This window comes from Typopeltis vanoorti, chromosome 20, assembly GCF_054136105.1.
Source record: "Typopeltis vanoorti isolate ZY-2024b chromosome 20, IOZ_Tvanoo_1.0, whole genome shotgun sequence".
NCBI classification, from domain to species: domain Eukaryota; kingdom Metazoa; phylum Arthropoda; class Arachnida; order Uropygi; family Thelyphonidae; genus Typopeltis; species Typopeltis vanoorti.
Genome location: NC_143568.1, coordinates 17910893 through 17934451, shown reverse-complemented (window position 1 = coordinate 17934451; position 23559 = coordinate 17910893). Strand labels below are relative to the sequence as shown.

Genomic DNA, 23559 nt, shown 5'->3' with positions numbered 1-23559 from the left:
TGATTTAAAAAAAAAAAAAACTTAATGTGAAATTTGGCATTGTTTAGACCTCGCAATATTTTCATGTCAAGTTAATATATGAAGAAGTGGCCAATCGCAGGCAATCATCCAAATGATCATTTGTAATTTGGTTTCTAAATTGATTTTTTATGACGGTCATATTTGAAAAAGCGGATTCTGACAAATATGTCGATCCAAAACACGACAGAATTTTTTGCGCAATATCAGTTAATATTGGGAATTTTTCATGTGCATACTTCCAAATGACTTCATTGTTTATTGATTTTAAGTGTAAATTAAATTCTGAATGATTATTATCTCAAGTTCTACTTCAGCTTGGTTTATATCAAACAGCCCACTAATTTTATTTGAAATTTCTGTGATGTTCAAGTTTTCTTGAAATGGATTATTGATAAAAGATATAATCATTTCAGTTTTATTAAAATCTTTAAATCATAGCAAAGCATTTCTTGATTTTGTTCAAAAAATTTTAATAAATATGGGAGATGTATAAATTTCGCAGTCATTTATATTTTTCTTTCATAAAAGTAAGTATTGTTGGAAAGTTTTTATTGAACTTAACATGTCAATTAAATTTTTATCTCTACCTTGTAACTCTAATTTTAAATTGCTTAATTTCGTACAGAAATCTACTAAAAATGATAAGTGTAACAATCATCTTTTATCACTCAATTGTGGATAAATATCTGCTTTTTCATCAAGAAAATATCGTTAATTAATACAAGAAATCTTTCTAAAAATTGACTTCTGCTGAGCCAGCGAACATTATTGTACAACAGAAGTTTCCTATCATCATCTGCCTGTCATTTAAATAACCGCCATTGCAGGGCTTTTCCTCGAACAGAATTTACAATTTTAAATGTAATATCCAAAACATGTTTTGTGTTTAATCTTTTACTACATTTCCTATCATCATCTGCCTGTCATTTAAATAACCACCATTGCAGGGCTTTTCCTCGAACAGAATTTACAATTTTAAATGTAATATCCAAAACATGTTTTGTGTTTAATCTTTTACTACACAGTACTTGTTGGTGAATAATACAGTGGTACATTAAAAAATCTGGATATTTGTCATCGTTTTTACATAATGAAATGAAGCCTGATTTATTACCTATTATTGCAGGAGCACCATCAGTAGTAATAGACACAAGTTTAAAAAGCGGAAGTTTATGTTGTTTCACAAATTCATCAAATGCCGAAAAAATGTCTTCTCCCCTAGTCCTTCCCAATAATGGTATAATTTTCAAAAGTTCTTCTTTACTTGAATAATCTTGAAATACCATGCAAATAAATACCATTACCTGAGCAATATCAGTGAAGTCGTTTGATTCATCAAATTGTAATGAAAACGCAACACACTGGTGAATGTCTGACATTAACCTGGCCTGGAAACTTTTCTCTGGCAATTGGAACTCTTCCTTTCGGCAATTTGAAACCTTGTCTAGGGCCTAGAAGTAGTCTCTCTCTAGCGACGTCTCAAACTGAGAAGCTCCTTTCTGGAAGCGGGAAACTCCTCTCTCAAGCAACGTGGATCCGGGCAGTCTCTCTGACGGTGACTCTGGACCGGGCGGCCTCCTCTCTGACAGCAATTCTGGAACCGGGACCCCTTGTGCTTGCTTCAGTCCCTTTTTATTAGGCTTCCTCTGAGACCTCGCATGAAGTTTGGCAACCCCAAAGAATCAGTATGAGTCTTTCATCTTAAGTTTCAAGTTCGGCATGCCTTTTGTTCTCCTCCACTTTCTTTTGATTGTAAGTTGCCAGCCATCGGAAAGTTGTTTGAACTCTTTCTGGCTGACTTCGGAGATGTTTACACTTAGAGCCTGCAAGCCTTTCTCATACATACAAGTTTCAATAACAATCTTTCTAATGCCACCATGTACAGCTTTGGCAACAAAAACATTGCCTTTGTTTTTAACACTCTAACATATTCTTATATTAAAGCAGTATATATAGTTAGCTTCAAAAGAGTTATTTACAAAAACATCTAATACAAACTATACCGAGACAAAGTTTATTTTTTTACAATATTCACATGGGACTTAACCTAAGTAAAAAAATCGATGTAATGTGCTTTGGAATATTTAATATTTAATTTACAATCGAATTTTTACACTTTGCTTATAATCGTATTCACTCGGCTCGCTGTTTGACTTCCACTGATCCAAATTAATTCATTTACCTAGACTTGTAAGAAAATTACCGATTTGACAATTTTAAGAAAAATAAATAAACAATAGCAATACACTTAAAGCGAATTAAAAATAATACAAAATAATGATAAATAAAATATTATGTTTTCAGTTTTAATTAAATTTGTAAGTAAGGAGGAATACACAAGAGATCGACCAAAAATCGCTCTGCAGTCGATCGTGATCGACGGGTTGAACACCCCTGCTATACAGGAAGATTTTGGTGTTTTGAGACTTGATGAGATCAAGGTCTAAAAAATTTACAAACCTTTTATTTAGGGAACTAAAAAAATCATGTTTGTAAATAATTTAAACAGTTTACATTTCTAAATAAATTTCATTGGTGAAAATATAATCCCTCTATTTAATTATAAATTCAAATTTACTTTTGATTTTTATAATTTATAATTTTATTTAACATGTTGACTGTCACTGGCTTAATATGTGTAAACTTGCTGCTGGTGCCACAAGGTTATTATTTTTTCTTCATAAATATATAACTATTGATACATTTTAAATATTGTTACTGTAACTATGAGCTTTAGTGAAACAGTTTACAGAGCTTGTGTGATTGTATTATTGGTTGAAAGATTCTTCTCCATGCAGGAGTATTTCTTCTTGTGTTCAAGAACATTATTCTTGAATACAAGAACTCATGGCTACTAGTCATTGTGTTAATTACACTCTTTCTGATTACATTCCATTAAAAAAATAATAAATACACACACACAAACTTCCCCTTCTATTTTACTTAAAGAACACACTCAGTATTATGCATGTTTCACATCAGTATATTTTTTGGAGTTTAACTGAGTAAAATGGGATATGTTTTTATATTTCATTCAGGAAAAGTGGGTACAAAAAAGAGCTAACCATTTTAAATTACATTATAATATGCTTCTCAATTACATTTTAATATGCTCAAAACTGATCCTGAAAGTGCTCAAATGATTTCTATTGATAGGTTTTGATTTTATTTGAAGCATTGCCTTCTTGCGTTTCACTACAATTCTGCAAAATAATGTCATGTTTAGCTGTGAAATGTTTTATTATCGTTGAAGTGTTTCAATTTTTATTTGATACTTCTGTTGACGATACAACATAGAGCTTCAGAGTTTGTTACTGGTTTGAAAAATACTCAATCTTCTGATTTAATGTTTTATCTACTTTTCCTTTTTGAACTTTATAAATTAAGAACATTTTCAAACTTAACATAAAAATAGAAACTTGCTTCTTCTTAATAAAATGAACATATTCATGATCACTTGACAGACAGACACTATGCACAGCTTCTGCAATGTGCAGGTTGGAAGAATAATATATATCGCCAAACTACCATCACATGCCAGACACATGTGTTTTGCATAGTTTCTGCAAGGTTGGAAGAATAATCAGTATAGCCACATGCGTGCATGCACACACACAGGAATGTATGCTAAGCTGCTGTAGTGAAATTAAAACACTGACAGGACATTGTGTCCTTTGATTGGAAAAAACCTGAGTCAACTCTTGTCATGATGAGAAGTAACTGACTTTGAGTTGGCTGATTGCACATGGAAGTAGCAAGGTATTTTCTCCTGAAACTCGGATTTTTCATCCCACATACAGGCAAATCACCCAGATGCAATTGCAATTTACAAACAAAAATACTATTAGTTGGTACTAGATGAGCCAAGTGTAGATGATGGACAGTAGCGTAATATGTAGATAGTGCCATTATGTGTTGAAGGATTAAGAAATGCAGACAGAGTGTTGTTTCGAGTGGAGTATTCTCCTGTAACGAGTCCTTGGACTCCTGGAGGTGTCAAGTAATAATAATAATAATAACAATACAAGACTCAACAAATACACTTGCCCACTTGTACATGAGGAGTAAATTTTACTAGCTGACAAGTAACTGTGGACTGGACAAAATAGAATATTTTCTATTTAATAAAAAATAACTTTCTAAACAAAATCTTTAAAAGCACACATACAGCACCAATGAAATTTTTGCACTCCTGTTGATTTTTTGTGACATATCATTAAAAAAAGGATGGTGGGCAAGTATATTTTTTGCATGGTGAGTTGGATTTTGCATAATTTGTCAAGCTCTAATATATATAAATTAGCTTAACTTTGTTGACTTTGATTTTGTCAAGAAAATAATTTTTATTAACTGAATATTAATCCTGGAGAAAAGCGAACTAAGATTGGATATTTTCTAAATCCAAATTCAATATGCACAGTTTCAGAATTTGAGATATGATGGTAAATAGGTAAGTATTAATACTGCCCTATTTATCATCATACCTCTTCAACTTATACTTCTGTTGAAGATCAAGCTTTATCTATAAAGCTTGATCTTCAGCAATTCTAAATAATGAAGCCATCTTCTAAGTGACCATCATGTCCATGACTCCAAATGGCTTCCTTTACCACCACCAATAACCAAGATGAGATGCAGAAGTGTTTGCTTTTGCTTTGCTAACTCTGATCTAACTATATATATATATATATATATATATATATATATATATATATATATATATATTTTTTTTTTTTTTAAAGATACCAAGCTATTTTAAACCTGGTTTTACTCCATTTCCCAAGTAAACAAACAAGTCAAGTTTGCGCCTGCACGTATTGCAAGTCTAGCTGACCTGCAAAGTAGTGCAAGTCAAGGCAACTCATGGTAAAGGTAGAATAAGCTCTGATCACTATTCCTAATATTTACCCTTAATGCGAAGCCCATCTCCTTGAGGAGATGTATGATGTAACATATATTATACCTAAGGTAAAAAACTTTCTACATATATCTCTCATCCTGAGATTTTTATTTAATAAGGTCAAAGCACCTTATGGTAACTTGTTTTGGTAAAATACTTATAAGCTCTGTATTACTTAAATCTTGGTATTCCTAAGCCTGGCTCCCACTGATGAGACCTCAATAAAGGTCGAAACCGGTCTGGGTAGTAGCCCCTTGCCTTTAATGCATAGCATCATACATCTCCTCAAAGAGATGGGCTTCGCATTAAGGGTAAATATTAAGAATAATGATCAGAGCTTATTCTACCTTTACCACGAGTTGCCTTGACTTGCACTACTTTGCGGGTCAGCTAGACTTGCAATATGTGCAGGCGCAAACTTGACTTGTTTGTTTACTTGGGAAATGGAGTAAAACCAGGTTTAAAATAGCTTGGCATCTTTAACATATATTATACCCAAGGTAAAAAACTTTCTACATATATATATATATAGTATATACAAATTTTTGCAACTTTTGCCATTGTTTTTTTTTTTGTTGTTGTAGCTTCACCTTGGATTATGCTCATGCACTGATGAACGGCTAGTTTCTGGTCAAAATATTTGTAATAAAATTATTAAATTCTCATGAATACGTCTCTAACAAATTGTACAAGGGTGGTCTGAAACGTTATCGGCCTAACAATGAAAAAACGAATTTATAATTTCAAAATTATTTTTATTTTTCAACATAATCTCCCTTAAGACTAATACATTTATTCCAGTGATACTCCAGCACCATTAACCCGTCCCTGTAGTGGCTCTCAGTAAGATCTGCAAAATACCCCTCTACAGCTGTAATCACCTCTTGATTCGAAGAAAAATGTTGACCAGCAAAAAAGAGTTTTCATTTTGGGAAGAGATAGAAGTCAGAGGGAGCCAAATCTGGGGAATATGGTGGATGTTCCAACCATTCATAGTGCAGATCCCTTAATTTTCCCATTGCCAAAACACCTTTATGGGCGGGTGCATTGTCCTGATGAAAGATGATTTTTTCCTTCTGCAAACCATGTCTTTTCTCACGAATTTTTTCGTCTAGACTGGTTAAAAGATCGGAATAATATTCTCCGGTGATTATTTTATCCTTTTCAAGATAATTAATAAACAGAATGCCTTTAGCATCCGAAAACACCGATGCCATGATCTTTCCTGCTGATGGAACCGACTCTGTCTTCTATGGAGTTGAACAACCGGCTTCTGTCCACTGTTTTGACTGCTGTTTGGATTCTGGTGTGTAATGGTGAATCCAAGTCTCCTCCATAGTAATAAATCGATGCACAAAATCAGTTTTATTCTTGTTCAAATGCTCCAAGCACTGGTCAGAGATTTTCATGCAAGTGCGTTTTTGATTTGCTGTGAGCAAGTGTTGGATTCTGAATGAAGAGAAATTTAAATTATTAATACTCTCCTCAGAATCCAACATAATCCACCATGACAAAGGCTACATTTGTAAATATTATTTAATGTAAATCACTTGTTTATAATTTAATATTCATATAACTACCTTTAATTTTATCTAATATTTAATTATTTAATCAAGAATATGTGTATTAATAGTAGAAAAACTCTGTGTTAAAATATTATCAAGCTATTTAACTTATTTCTATGTTAATATAGAATTTATATTTGATAATTTAACTGCGCATTAATTGAAATGTAAATATTCTCTATTTATTCCTGTTTGTAGAAATTTAACGTTATGTAATAGCTCAATTTTATTGTGTTTTGTTTTGTTGTCATGGAAATGTATGTTAGATAGCTTGCACGTTTTGGAACACCACGTGAGGAGAAGGTTTATTGAAAAGAGTTTTAGATCACAAGAACAATTTAGGCGGGAACAATGGATGTAAAAAGCGATGAACGCTGAAATTATTATGAAGAGATTAGTTTAATAAAATGATTAGAGATTTATAAGAGAGAGAGTGGCATTAGGTTGGAATCAGAGCATTCGGAAATCACAGTACGTTAATAGCGAGTCGGCAAGTCACTCAAGCAGCTAAATAAGCTCTACTAGTCGAGAGGCGGTTAGCTAATAAGTTGTAGAATAACAATTATAGCTACGGAAGACAGCTGAGTGACTACTAAATAGACTAGCGATATTTGAGTTGAGATTTAATTTCAGGGCCGACCTGTCAAGGACGCACAGAATCTTGAAATAAAGCACGGACTTACTAGAATAGAAGAGGTTGTAAAAATTGAAGTTTACCGTTAGCTGTGCTTAGAATTATAGTGCCTAAAGAATTAATCGAATGCCGGAGGAATGAACAACTGTGCATATAAAACCTAAAGTTAAGGAATTATTGTGTATTGCCTTAATTCATAAGTGATCAGTAGTATTTCATGCAAGAACGTTTGTTTATGTGTATTGTGACCGATGATTAATTCAGTTATTGCTTAGAGGAATTATTTTAACGAGTGCCGTATACTGTTTAAAGTGTTTACAGTTATAAAAAGTGTTTGCGTGTAAGTAGATGAAGAAAAAAGATTATCGGTAAGATTAATCCAACCATTAATATTCCTATGCAGAGATGTGAGTGTGTTTCATCGTAGAATTTCCTTATGTTAACAGTAACTATAGCGAAGATTAACTGGAGTGTAAATTTAAAAGTGTTTGTTTGTGAAGAGGTGTTACTGCAAATTTTATTGTATTTGGAACTTAAGGAACTGTGAGAAGACTGTATTAGAGATAACAAATTTACCATTGTCTGAGTTTGTATGACAGTATTATCAGAAAGGCTGAAGTGTTTATAATATCTTAATTAGTGATTTGATCTTAAGTGTAAAATTTGTGATTTTAAAATTAAATGTTTGTTTTTGTTAATCAAAAGTTGTATTTTGCCTGAATCTCTTTTACTGCACCATTCATAAAATATTCGAACCAAAGCGGGTAAATTAAGTAAGTCAAATATACTCGGCCAGTATATATTTTAAGGAGAAATAGTTGAAAGTTGATTTTTCTTCAATTATTGAACTGATTCAGAGATAGAGTGGCGCAGTCTTTAAATATAAATTTTCTCTATATTTGAATTAGAAACCAACTAGCAACTTATTATTTTGTTTAAGAACATCATAGTGACTAACATGTCGGATCCAAAGTACAGATTAAGAAGAAGTAGGATCCAACACAAGCACTGCACCCATCTTGTGCAAAGCTTTTTCTTTTGCAATTCTTCATGCAAAATATATCCTACACGTTCTTTTGAAATGCCTATAGTCTCAGCAATTTCACACACTTTGACTCTGGTCATCCAATACCATATTGTGCACTTGATCAATGATTTCTGGTGTTGTTACACTTTTTGAATGTCCTTCATATGGATCATCTTCATGGCTGGTATGGCCATGTTTAAACTCGGCAGCCCATTTCTTAATTGTTGAAAACAAAGGAGAAGAGTGCCCATAAATTGTTATGAACTTCGAATGAATTTCTTTTGGCGTTAAACTTTCTTTTACAAAGAATTTTATAACCACACGATACTCAATTTTATCCATTTCAAGGGATACAAACAACACTTTTGCTTCAGACAGCTGTATAAAAGAATACTACTTGATAGAATGATTTGCAATTTCACATGGATGCTTATGACAGATGTACCAACTTAGAAAAAAAAATCTTGTCGAGTGTTGTCATCTATGGTTGAGACCAAGATCTTTTCAAACCACCCTCGTATATCCAACTGCCTGAATTCCTGATAACACTCTCCAAATATCCTTGATCATTTTTTTTAGCCAGTTCTCTTTCCAGATAGACTACAAAAGTAACCCCACCTCTTGGTAACTCAAATCACAATCTTATGCAAGTTTCATCCTCTCACAGAACATCCTACTTCTAACCACTCAACCTTGCATCCTTAAGCACTACAAAGGTACCAAATGAAATGACCTCTGGAACTTCTACTCTTCCTTTCCATGGTCAGACTATTGCTTCTGCTCTTCTCACCCAAACATCTGCAATGAGCAAGTCACAAAAGTTACCCTCAGTGACATGAAGATCTTCATTCTCCATACTGCTCAAAACTCTTATCCACTTTCTAAGCCTTGGTTCACAGAAGGTATACCAAAGCAGTTAAAGAAAAAAAAAAAAAATTCAACTCACAACAGGTGACTTGCAACAAGAACCCCAACTTCGTACTCAGCCTATGCTGAAGCATGCAGTAAATGCAAAATAACCATCAGCAAATCCAAATCTTCCTTCATAAAGGTGAACACCAGAAATCTCCTTTTGTCCAAATGGAAGCCAGGCAGTCTGTTCCTTGCAAAAGCCACCTGATGCAACGCACCCTCAGCTCTCTTATCCAGATAGCACAACAAGTTACAGCACCTAAATATAAAGCTGATCTTTTGGCATCCCCTTTTTCCCTCCAACTCCTGCACAGATAACCAAGACAAAATCACAGCTTAACTTAACGAGAAATTGAATAGCATATGCTTCCTGTGGTTTTTTGGCAAAAAAATATCAGAAGAATACTAAACAACTGAGACAATAAAGGATGTACTAGCTTCAAAGCATTTTTCTAATTGTCCTCAAACACTGTGCACCAGAGATAACACCTCTCCTACATTTTCTCTACAATCTTCCATGCTTTGCTGAGCATGGAAGATTTGCTATCCCAACATGGTGAAGGGCATATAGCTTACCTTTCCACTGATGTACTGATGGCCATCATCAGTGCATCAGTGGAAGATAAGTCTGATCAAACTACTGACCAACTACCATCACCTCAGTCCTTTCCAAACAATGGCAAAAGTCATCAACAGTCAACCCCTCTGCTACCTACCTACGTACCACATTAATCAGTGCCTACCATTATGGATTCCATGAATCAAGAGCCACGGATGACCTCTTAGCCTATATCATCCACTACTGTCTAGATATGGAGAAATTCAGAGAAAAGTCTATCACTTTTGATATTTTCAGAGCATTTGATCATGTCTGGCATAAAGACATGCTAAACAAATTAACATCCTTTGATCTAACTATCATCCTCAGTAATTAGGTGACCAGCTTTCTCTCTGTGGTTATTCATTGCATTTCATAGTGGATTGCTCCTTCAAAATTATCTGCAACCAGTGCCTTAAACATTATTCTCTATACTATCCTTCAATGGGGTGAGTATAACTTGGTCACTTTCATTGCCAAAATGCATTCCTGTCTTTTCTCTCACAAAAGGGATCTCAGCTCACCTTCCCTTATCCTTTAATACAAAAATCACCAGGCAGGTTAGATTTCCCCCACCCACCCACCGGATTCACCTCCAGTTTCTCCTGGTATAAACACATCATATCAATAGCTTTAGCCTCTAAAAAAACAGGAATTCTTTTCTGCTTGACATGCTATTTTTTGACCCACAAACTATAACTCTATACAAATCCCAAATCCATTCATCCTTTGAATAATATCTGGGGTGGTGAACCTCAAACTTCCCCAAATATTCTTCCTGTCCAGCAAAGAGCAATTTTGGCTCGAAGATGAGCCTCATAGAGAACCTATATTTCAAAGAGGCACTCTTAGAGCTCTACTCTATCTTTTCTACAGTTACATATTGAATGCTCCAATGAAATGGCAACTATCATTCCTCCACTTTGCCCTGTTGAAATAAGAGCAACATCCATCCAACATCCTCTTTTATTCAATCTACCTCTGTCCTCTGGAACAACCTTCCTCATGAAGTGTTCCTAAACAACCTCCAACTTTTCAAGAAAAATACCAATAAACTTCTTTCTTAACCCTCACCTGTATCGTACACATGGCAATAATTGCTATAGATTCTTCTGCCTCTCATGTATGAGATCTATCTATAACTATATACACTCTTTGAAAGAAGTCAATGGACACCATAATGGACAAGGTGCATTGTGCCATATAACAAGTCGTGTTTGTAGCTAGTATAAACTGGAGGAATGCTCCCAGTCCAGTGCAACTGTGACTGGGTGAAATGGCTGTGCATTGCCCACAATGGGCAAGGTGCATTGTGCCATGTAACGAGTCATGTGTTTGTAGCCAGTATAAACTGAAGAAATATGATGCTCCCAGCTCAGTGCAACTCTGACCAGGTGAAATGGCTGTGAAAAGGGAACTGATGAAGTTTAAAAGAGGTATTGTAATAGAATGTCAAATAGAATGTCATGTTGGAAGTCTGTTTGACAAACTGTTGACAAATTGGACCATCTCAGATCAAAAATCAGTAACACCATACTGAGATGGAAGCACAGGGAGTCTACTGTAAGTACTACCCATAAAGGAAAACCTACAAGACTGACCAAACGTGACTGTAGAGTGCTACGAAGGATAATATGTCAAAACTGCCATTCATTGGCTGACATGTTGAATGCAGAGTTCAAGGCACTGACTGGAACAAAAAAACATTCAAAACCAAGGTTCACAACATGGATTTCTATGGGTAGAATTGCAATATTCAAGCCCCACATTACTCAAACTAACATGAAGTCATCTTCAGTGGTGCAAACAGCATGTACAGTGGGATGTGGAAGCATGGAAAAACTGTTATGGAGCAACGAATCATGCTACACCTTCTACCGAGCACACAGACAGGTAGTGGATGCACGGTGAACATTTCTTACCAGAGTGCATCACCTCAACTATGAAATTCGGAGGTGGTGTTGCTAGAGCTTTTGCTGCCCCTCTCAATACACATGAAAAATATTACAAAAAGTCAAAATGACGTATAGGGAAATAAATTAAAACACTATGTTTATTTTTGAAGTAAAACTTTAATTTCAACATTCTAAAATGTTATTTTTCTTGCTTTTCTGTTAGCAAAATCGATGACATTGGCGAAGTCTATTTCATAATAATGTAAGTAATTCTTAATCTATTTTATTTAGAAAAACTCTTCTCACAACTAGCAACACCTACAGCAATTGTGAGGAAAATTCGCAGTAGTATTACAATATTTAGAAATGAGTTCTCGAGACTGTATTTTAGAATTAACTGCAAAAGTTCAACAAGGTTCAAAGTGCCGCCCGGGGTAGACCACCCCCTCCGCTCCACCCTAGCTATGCCTATGGGCGGTGTGATGGTATGGTCCTGTTTTTCTGGTCGTGATCTGCAAAATCTTGTGTTCATATTGCAAGATTCCCTTTCCAACTTATATCTTCTATGTTGATCACTCAACCACATTCCTTTAGTTTATGCTCATATGCACAATTCCATAGGCCAGATATCATTCCTTTGAAAGTTTATTTTTCACTTGGTTAGACTATAACAAATTTAGTTTAATCCTTTATTCAAGTGTGAGCAAACAAAGTTTGCACCTGAAAATATCTTCAGGACTGGGGTAAGGTAGTACAACACCGGGCAACTCATGGCAAAGGTGAACCAAGCTAACATCACTCCTATCTCAGTATCTCCCATAATGCAAAACACATCTAGAGATACTTGTGCCATATGGTTTCTTTAATTCACATGATAACAAAAGAAATAAATAATATTTATTCAAAGTGAATAATATTTATTCGAAGTCCATATGCTTCGACTTGAAAATTACAGCCCATCATCAGTGGCAAACAACAGTTGAAGTAGAATGCAAAATGAGAGCCGCTTGATGTTATACATAAAACATAGCAAAGGCATAACTGAGAAAATATTGTATTATTAGTTATTAAAACTTAAATGATGTGCAATTAAATTAAGACACCCATATCTTTGATGGCGAGAGTTTGATTCTGATACACATGCCAAATGGTACCAGGTTCAGTTCCAGTTGTAATCATAAATGATGTCACTAAACAACATGATCATGAAATGCACTTTTTTTTTTTTTTTTATTAATGACTGCATGATTATGTCCTTACTTGCATTATGATGAAGTCTTCATTCAGATAGAATTTATTATATTGAAATAACTTTCTGAATAAAATTTTGAGCAAAATAAAACAAAGATCTAAACAGAGCTTTCCCTGCAGAAATCAGCATTAAGGATATATATATAGATTTACCTGTTTTTGTATTATAGCTATCAACAGTTGTCAACACCAATCTGTATCTTCCAAAACCACCTAGCAGGTAGATGTTATCGCCTATGACAGCAACAAAGAAATGACGACGTGGTTTAGGCAAAGTACCTACAACTACCCAGTTCTCTTTTAATGTGTCATATTTCCAAATTAATTCATTCCATTTGCCGGATCCAATTCCATATTCTCCACCAAGCAAATAAATACTAGTACCTTTTTTATATAAAAAAAAAAGTTTTACATACATCATTAAAAATAATTATTTGAAATTTATATACAAATGATAATAACAGAATTTTAAATACATAATAAAAATAACTAAAAATAATCTTTGGAAGTATGAAATTTGACTGTTTTTTTAAAGATATATTAAAGGTTCTTGTGAAGAAATATGAGGTAATTATGTTGTCAAAAGAAGAAGAAAAAAAAAAAAAAAAACTGCTCATAAAGAAAAACTTTATAACATAACAACCCGGTGCTTGCTCTGTTCATGTCAACGTGTGCAGCACAAATCTGAAAAAATCTTCCTCTTGTGCAGATCTCATTCTAAGATTAATCTAGCCATTTCCTTACTGACACCAAGCTGTACAGCGACTAGCCTAGTGGTTATTCACCTGTCATGGGCAACTATTTCCTTAGCTTTCACCATATTTTCACCTGTCCATCCACAACGAGGTTCATCCTCCAGGGACTTCCTCTCCCTTTAAATAATGAAAGCCAACAGAACACCTGTGCACAGCTCAGACAGTCATTGTCAAACTTTTTTTTGTCTATTATTTATTTGGTATACTTCTGTAGCAGTTTTTCCTAATTTACACTTTATAACAGCTCTATGCTCCATGACAACTTCTGACACACTCTTACTTCAACAGTTGCCACACAAAAACTGCTGCATCACCCAACTTGAAAGTTGCACCTGTGATTACAACATACTTGATTACAACAGCAGTCAAAACTATAAACACATTTGTTACTTTTATTCAAAGAGCTGTAAAAAATCCTGTAAAAAAATCAATGTCGTTACTTAATTGGCACACTGTGTACATTTGTGTCTGTCTTTGTCTACAGGTTCCATCATGAGTACTGTTTGCAGTCAGACACAAAAGGATATTTCACTGTAAACAATATTGTCAAACTTCATCATCAAATTCCTGATATATGTACCCTCAGGATGGGGGGGGGGACAGGATAATTACAATAGTAATACATGAAAATGTTACACTGTTGATCAGAAGTTAGTAATGGTGTAACGTTTACATATATTCAACAATCTTCCTTCCAATTAATGTTATCTGTCAAGATTCCAAAGTTATCAGATTTTATATTTCTGTCTTTTAAGGCACAGTTTACTGTATCAATCCACCTACATCTTGGTCTTCCTATGGGTCTTTACCCTGCCAACCTGGCAAAGAACACTTGTTCTGTTAATCTTTCCTCTCTCATTATGTTTAAGTAACCACATTGTGAAACTTCACCGATAAAAATGATTCGACTGAAATAAAAATTAAATCTGATAGCCAAATAAGATTTACCTTATGTACATCCTAAATTCCATCCATTCAGTCAAAGCTATTACAATACATAATTCAAGATGTTTTGGTTTTTGTACTCTTGCAAAGCCTGATTCAACAGAATTTTGAATAGCTCCAAGTATTTTTATAAGGATTTCAAATACCAAATTTCAATACATTCCATTTAAAGGAGTCCTGGAATAACTTACACGGAAATTGACAAACAAAACAAATCTACGAAGTGCTATGCATTTTGTGAAATGCACCTAAAAATGTCAAATTGCAACAAACCACAAATTGACAAAAGAAAATTAATAACTAAAATATCAGAAATCTTCCATGCTGAAAATTTCTGATTGTTTGAAATTCAAAATGATCTGTTACAAATCTAATGATGTGGTTGTAGAAGAAAACAGATGCAGTCAAAATGCAGACAGTTGCAAAATCAAGCACTGTGCAGTGCTAGAAGCTGTTCTTAATTTCTGGTAATTCTAAAGAACCCATTCCCAAAACTATTGGATAAGCATACTGTAATTTTTTAATAATAAGCAGATTCACTATTTTACCACATTCTTACACAGTGAAACTTCATTCCAAAAAAATAGTTTTTTTTTCACTTAACATTATGCATGGTACTAACAAAATAGTATATAAGATCTAACTTATATACTATTATATCTGGTATATATACTATTATATATATACCAGAATGCAGTCTGGGTTCTTGTATTCAACTATCTCATTTGCATATCTATCTAAAGTATGAGATTTTCAAGAACAAGAGTATACTTGTACTGGAAAACAGAAAACTTGCTAAGATATCCCTTTATTTCTTTTTAATTTTAGGAGAGTAAATAGGCATCATGCTTCAACCGTTGTTTTATTTTGTTTACACTTACACTGACCCCTATGATTGCCAAGAAATGATATAACGATAGCCTAGTTGTGAAGATTCTTCATGCACAAACTTTGTTTGCTTACACTTATAACAAATATAATTTCTTGGCTACCATTTTTTATTTACTTTGTAACCAAATGGGAAAAAAAAATTTCTTAAACCCTATGGCCAACTGAGTGGATGGAGGAGAGGAGAAGATTAAAAGAAAATAAATACAGAACCACCATATTTAAATATAGATAAAAAACACGGTCTCCCTTGAGACTGTGCTTTTTACCTTGAGAGAAATTAAGATTAGGGAAAGTTTCTGTCATACTGCCTATGACAGAAACATAAATCAAGCTTAACTGCATATCAACAAATCATGCCATGGAATGAAATACAACTATACCACAGTCAGGAATCTAGAAATTATTCATTCACATGGAACCTATAACAGGAATCAGATGAAGTTTACATCACATATGTCACTAGATATTATAATACTTACTCAAGTATTCTAAAAATCAATGTAAAGCAATGTGAGAAAGATTATAGCCATCTTAACATTAACAACATGAAACCAGATTTTTTTTATTGTCTATTATTATTAAACATATTATTAATTTAGTTTGTGTTCATTACAGCAGTAAATCCAGTTATTTTTAAAAATTACTGTTGTAAAGTATTTCTCAAAAATACTTACTACTAACTGAAATATGGAAGCTCAATTGGTAACGGTAATGCTTTTTTGGTTGGAAACAACTGGGTATGAAATTTGTCTAAGACAAACTTTTTATATGATCTTATCAATTGAAGGTGAGTTGGTCAATCTATGAAGATGGTAGGATTCCCACTCCTGGACACTAAGATTTTTCATCTTTCAAAACAGGAATACTGCTCAAGAATGAATGAATTTCCTTTCTTCAAAGAGTTCTATGGTAGAAAGTAAATGCCTCTGCCGGCCTGGTTGGTCAGGTGGATAGCATATCTGCTCTCCAGCCAAAAGGTTATGGGTTCGAATCCCACCTTGGGAATGGATGTTTGTGATTGTCCGTGGAAATACCAGTGGTGGTCAGCGGTAGATGCCATTGCTTGTGGTCAGTTGGTGATTGAATGGTGGAGATGGAGTTGTAGAGCAGGTTCCCTCCCTCGATGAGTCCTCCTCCACGGAGGTTTCAAATAATAATAATGTGACAGAAAGCTGACAAGATAGGATTAACCACCCAAATCAGAGCATTAATTTGGCTTATGTTTAGCCATGTTATTTGTCCATGAGAGATCAAAAGTGATGTAATAAATAACCATAAATGAAAAGAAGATGTTGAATTTTTTTGAGAAAATCAAAATGTTATCTTAGTTTATAAATAATGAGTTTCAATAACTAATATTATTCTAGAATTCCATATCACAAGACTCATCACTGGAAAATCTGTCTCCCTTTCAATGGGGGATGAGACCATGGCCTATATCACAAAAGGTAGTTAAAGAAATTTATGTGATCATTACCACATATACCACTCCATTAAAATACATTTTATTTTGGCCAGCAATAGTATAATTCAAATAGAAGAAAAAAAAGAAAAAGTCAGCTTGAGTGCTTAAGCAAAAAGCATTTCTGCTTTCCTACCAAGGGCTATTAATTTGAATGCCAGTGTGAAAAGTTCTTTGTGAGAACCTTTACATGGGTTATTTTAAAAAAAAATAAAATAAAAAAATAAATAAATAAAAAACCTGTTATTAAATAAAAAAGCTACACTATAGGCAACTGTCACTGAGTTTTGAGAAGCTGAAAATATTTTAGCATCTATGGTTATTTTCTGCTATTCTCAATATTTTTATCCAAACTAACTCATTTGTAAGGTTTCTGATTTGATCAGTTTTTACTTTTCTATCTCCTGAAGCATTCCTAACACCAGTTAGGAATTTTAGATAACTTTCAGATTATCTAGCTGTCAGATTACCCAGAGTACAATCAGATTACAACTTTATTTTATTTATTTTAATTTTTTTGGGACCACTATCTTGCTACTTAATTAGAGGAGGAAGTGTTGAAATTGTTATAGCAAAGCTTCCCCAGATCATCTAATCCTTAGCTCACCTGCAGTGCTATTTTTTTTTTTTTTTTTGCACTTAGTTGCTTCAACTTTGTAATTCAAAATAATCAAAACCACTTCATCTTTATTGAGTATCATCAGTAGGAAGCTAGACATATAGAAAACTATTTGGAGAATCTGACAGCAGTTATATTTCTCAAAATACAAGTACTAAAATGATATATTTATTACTACAATTTTACTACACTTTGAATTTGAGATAGTTATAACAAGTTTTTCTACTGAGATGGACAGTATAATATACTTCAACAATGTATACCATTTTACTACTTTGATATAAGAAACATGACTTGCTTTGCTCCATTATCTCCAAGGTCTAGCTCAGAGCAATGAGATTTCAATAACAAATTAATCTCTGAAATGATTCTTTGCATTAGTCAATACATCCAAGAATGTGTATACTAACTTATGTTATTTTTGAAGCATGCCTGAAGCAACCTGTTATGGAATACTGAAAGTGAAGTCGACTGCTCTCATTATGCAATTAGTTAGTCAAAGGAATTTCATCCACAAACTTCTAGTCTGCTTACACTAAGGCAGTACAGGCAAAAATAAGAATATAATTTTTTATTAGTATCCAATCCAGTAGAAACACATCACAACTATCTCAAATCTAGACTCTATATATATATAAATGATAAGAAATTATATTATTTTTATTCATACATTACCTTAATATAAACATGTTATGTGAAAATAATAATAAAAATTGGTAGAGTCTAAAAAAATAAAAAATAAATAAATTAATTAAAAACAAAAAGGAAGGGGAAGAGTAAAAAGCAAAGGCTGAAAAGTTAAAACTATCACCTACCAATTGAACACAATACATATCCTACAAGAGCAGCAGAATGATGAGTACTAACTTGGAGGGAAGTTACTTTTCTAAAAGTTCCACACTCTTTATACTGAAAAAATTTTAAGTCAGAACACTGAGTTTTCTTTGCATAGGTTCCACAGTCTTCATTAACTGGGCTATCCAATTCTTTATTTTCAAAACCAACAAGCACTGCAGCATATGGAATAAACCTTGGATTTGATACGAAGTGCTGAGTTTCCAAATACGCTTTAGAATGTGCTAAATCAGCTCTGTCTAGAATGTCTTGTGTTTGCGAATTGAGTTCATTTTTACACTGAATGTCAGCAAGACATTGAGAAACACCTGATATAAATTCTTTTATTTTGCAATTCTCATTAACAATTACATCTTGATTAATAAAACTCCAGTCTCCGCTTTGTAATAGAGGATACCTGATGCATGACAATACATTAATGATATCATCTTCATTACTTTTATTGTATTCAATCCACTGTAAAGCAGTTTTAAATACACAGAGCTCACTATTGCAGTTTAAATTGTCATCAGACAAAAGTTCAGTTATCAGAATGTTTGGAATATCACTTATATTTTGTTCTTTAACTATCTGTGCAAAATTCCACAATATGAATCGCTTACAGTGCTGTCTAAGGTATTCAACCTGTAAAGTATCACATAATACCCAAAATGAAAGACAAGTTTCAATGCCAAGGCTGTCTAATATAACTTTACAACATATATCAAAGATGTAATCAAACTGATAAACCATAGATGCCTGTATGATGGCTGGTGCATTATCAGGAGTGATGAAAGCATCTCCACTATAAGCATAGTTAATAAGAATTTTCAAAACATCTGGATCCACATCATGTAAATGAATTTCTTTGGATTTGCTCTCTATCATGTTTGAATTGAACATAGCTTTAAAATATGGTGAAGCTGACTGCAAGACATTTTTATTACATGGAAACTTTTCATCTCCTGCTATAAGAATGATATCTGTTGATCTACGCTCCTCATCCATTACTTAAAACTCACAGTGCAATATAATATGATACCAACCATGTGTGATCACCTAGGCAAGAAAAAAAAAAAAAAGATGAATAATAATTTATACCACAATGATATTTAAACTACAAAAACATAAGGTAGATAAATTAATTAATGCCTGAAATAAAAACAGATACAATCACGGGAATAAGTTTTTATTATTTCTTCAGTAGCATGAAACTATTACAATCAGCAGGCTTACTGAATTTCATTAATCAGTTTTTAAATCATAACTAAGCTAATAACATTAAAAATGCAAACTTCTGCTGAAATTTGTGACAAAATTTTAAATCTTTAGCACATGTTTTTGTTTAATACACCTATATTCTTCATCTCTTCTGCTCATGGCAGGTTGAGTTCCTCAAAGAAAATTCCTCAAATTTTCTTCACATTTTTGACAATTCTTTCTGTCTGCTGTCTTTTTATGAAGTTCTATTATGCAGTTTAAGTGGGTGCTTTCTTTAATGTTCTCAATCCATTTCATTCCTGGTCTTCCTCTGCTGGGCTGTCCTTCAATTCTGCCATTTAATATGTTTGGTAGTCTTTCTGGGTTCATTCCTGAAACATATCCAAACCAGCTTAGTTGGCACCTTTTTAGTGCTGTAATTATTGTTTCTTTAAAGTTAAGTTCTTCTCTGACTTTTTCATTTGTTTTTATCTGTTCAGTTTGTTCTATTGACTTTTCTTAGGCATTTCATTTCAAAAGCATCGAGTTTATCCATTTCTTTTTTTCCCTTAAGATCCAGCATTCCGAGCCATAGAGTACTGTGGGAATTATCATTGCTTTATATATCTTTGAGTTCTTTGCTTAATCCTTTATTGTTCCATATTTTTTGTAGTCTGCCCATTGTTATCCATCCGTTATTCTGAATTTAATGGTTTCAAAATAAACTAGATATTCAGTGATCCTAGGTAATTGAACTGCTTTACTTGTTCTATATTATTGTTTCCTATTTAATTTGGATTGCTTCCCTTTTTCTTCCTATTACTATTAGTTTTGTTTTACTAAAATTGATTTTTTTATTATCATTATTATTATTTGTCACCTCCTGGGAGTCCAAAGACTCATCAAGAGAGGGCATCTATTCTACAGCTCCGCTTCCACCACTCACAACTACACCAATGCTATCTACCACCATCACTAGTATTTCCACAGACAATCACAAACATCCATGCCAAGGCGGGATTCGAACCCACAGCCTCTTGACTGGAGAGCGGACACGCAAACCACTCGGCCAGCCAGGCTTGGCCTTGATCTGTTTCTGTGTTTTTGTATTCGACTATTGCTCGTGTTTCTGAATAGTAATTCTTGATTCAATTTAATAGGTATTTGTCGAACCTTCAGTTTTCTAGAATTTTAATTATTTTTGTCTCTCATAAGATCTGCTAATCTGTTTAATGTGAAAATTACATCTATTGTGTTTCTCCTATTTCTAAATCCCATTTACTCTTCTTCCCTCTGTTCTTCATAGGAATGTTTAACTCTGTTTTGAAGAATCCTGATGAATACTTTATAGAAATGGCTTAGAAGGGTGATAAGCCTATAGTTACAAAGTAACAAATATATTTTCATATCATATTTGTTACTTGTTTGATGCAGCTTGGTCAGGATATTTTCTAATTTTTCTTGGCTGTCTGTATTGAAAACTGTGTTGTCAGCATACTTTAAATGTGTTATATACTTTAAATATGTTATATCTGTAGTCCTTTGTCTGCTACTTCTTTTAGGTACAGGCTGAATAAGTATGGTGACAATGGACAGCCTTGCATAACTCCTTTTTTAATTGCTATTTGATCTGTTTCTGTGTTTTTGTAATTGACTATTGCTTGCATTTCTGAATAGTAATTCTTGATGCAATTTAATAGGTATTTGTCAAACCCTCAGTTTTCTAGAATTTTAATTATTTTTGTCTCATAAGATCTGCTAATCTGTTTAATGTGAAAATTACATCTATTGTGTTTCTTCTATTTCTAAATCCCATTGGCTCTTCTTCCCTCTGTTCTTCATAGGAATGTTTAACTCTGTTTTGAAGAATTCTGATGAATACTTGATAGCAATGGTTTAGAAGGGTGATAGGCCTATAGTTAGTGCAGGATCTGACATATCCTTTTTTTTGTGGATGGGCATGATCTGGCCTGTTTTCCATTCTGTTGGTAAATTTCCTTTCTTTAGTATTTTGTTGAAGTTTCTTTAGGTAATTTATTATGTTTTCTCCTCCTTTTTCCAGAAGTTCTTTTTGAATGTCATATATGCCTTGGGCTTCTTCATTTTTCATTTGCTTCATTGTTCTATGTATTTATTCATATTATTATTTGCTTAAATTGTCGATTAACTTACTTCCAGTTATTTTACTAAATTTCTTTATCATTATAAAATTAAAAAAAAAATCACTAGAATAGTTACAAATTACATCCATGTATATGTCCTATCAAATACATGCAAACAACTCCCTGTTATACGATACAGTTTGCACATGAAATCTTATTCCTAATTTCACTTCCCTACTAATAGCAATGATTTCACTATGAATTGCTCTAAATACCTATTCTAAATGGAAAAGTATTTTGCCTTTTATTGCAGTTGTTTTTAGAAAACGTCAACCATTTCAATTAGCAATAAATCACTAGCAAGTATATATAACTCCAGAGATAATGCCAGTTAATCTCTGGAGTTATATATAATGCAAGTTAAAAAGAAGCAAAGGGACATATACCCCCAGCTCCTCATAAGTGTAAATGATTAATTTTGGCTAGTGTATACTCACCAGAACAGACAGAAATTATACTTGTTTTGATTTAAGTACATGCTGTCGTCTGTTATTTCAAGACCCATTTTTTTAAAGCGATTACTACCGGAAAGCGCGACATTTAAAATTAATGCAAAACAGGTAACGTTGATGTAGGGTAATATTCATGTTGTATGAACATAAACATTGCCCAACGGTAAACACAATACTTCGAAATAAATGAAACGACAGTAAACGATATGATTACCATTTGACTTAATTTAAAGACATCACTCAACAAGTCACACCAACTCCGTCTAAAGTGGAATATATAGTACGACATCCAACTGTGTACAAGCAAGTGGCGCTGTCATAAATACTACACTCTCTGTCCACAAACAAACCGAACTTTTCGATAACAGAAGAAACTAGTGGCGCCACAATGTTGTATCTTTTTGTTGTCGAAAGCGGCAATCTTCATTAGCGTAGTGTCAACTGTTTATAACATTTGTTTCATTAGAAGCTGAGTTATAGTGCCAAGAGTGACAGTGTGTTTTGACGGACGGTCGGAAAATGAGTTTCAAACAGAGAGCTGCGATTGACTTTGTGTTAAACTTGGTAAACGTTTTACCGAAAGGCATCAAATGCTTCAAAAATCATACGGTGATGAATGCTTTACGAGTGGTTTAAGCGATTTCAAAGTGGTCGTGAGACGCTTGAGGTCGACGAAAAGCCGGGCCTTCCAAAAACTGGACTGAGCGAAGTTAACATCCAAAAAGTGAGTAATTTCATCAAAGAAAACCCGAACTCTTCCGTGAGAATGATTGAAGATGAATTGGGGATTCCAAAATCAACTGTGCACAACATTTTGACCCAGAGTTTGGGCCTTCGTAAATTGAATTCGCGATTTGTTCCCCACAAGTTGACGACCAAAAAATGTATCGAATTGAACACTGCAAGGACCTCATTAAAACCGCTCGTAAGGACTCAAACTTCCTTGCAACGATCGTTACTGGTGACGAAACGTGGTGTTTTGAGTATGAGCCCGAAACAAAGCACCAGAGTGCTGAGTGGACACCACCAGAAGAGGGGCATCAAAAAAAAAAAAAAAATCGCTTAGAGAAGTCAAAAGTAAAGATAATGTGATTTGTTTCTACGATTCCAAAGGCATTATCCACAAAGAATTCGTTCCGCCTGGCCAAACGGTCAACGTTGAGTTTTATCTCGAAGTTTTGAAGCAATTGATAGCGAGAATTCGTCGCGTACGGCTTGAATATCGTGACGACCGACCGTTCGTCAAAACAAACTGTCACTGTTTGCACTATAACTCGGCTTCTAATAAAACAAATGTCATAATCAGTTGACACAACACTAATGAAGGGTTGCCGCTTTCGACAACAAAAAGATACAACGGATGGCCCTACCAGTTTCTTCTATTTTCGAAAAGTTCGGTTTCTTTTTGGACAGAGGGTGTATAACCAAGCCACGGT

General features: G+C 33.8%; 1 protein-coding gene across 3 annotated transcripts in view; it reads right to left on the bottom strand.

The window, feature by feature from the left end:
* Positions 1 to 22446, bottom strand: part of LOC150095259 (kelch-like protein 40a) — a 90758-nt gene extending 68312 nt beyond the window's left edge. For 2 of the 3 annotated variants that reach the window (XM_090410787.1, XM_090410785.1), the window contains exons 1-3: positions 22338 to 22446; positions 18291 to 19368; positions 12957 to 13187 (exon numbers count right to left, since the gene is read on the bottom strand). In XM_090410787.1, the coding sequence (XP_090266913.1) occupies positions 12957 to 13187; positions 18291 to 19317 (1258 nt within the window). In that variant the 5' untranslated portion in view covers positions 19318 to 19368; positions 22338 to 22446. Of the gene's footprint in view, positions 1 to 12956; positions 13188 to 18290; positions 19369 to 22108; positions 22304 to 22337 lie in introns of those variants that run through there. The other variant, XM_090410786.1, reaches the window with a different exon arrangement.
* Between the last annotated feature and the right edge of the window lie 1113 nt (positions 22447 to 23559).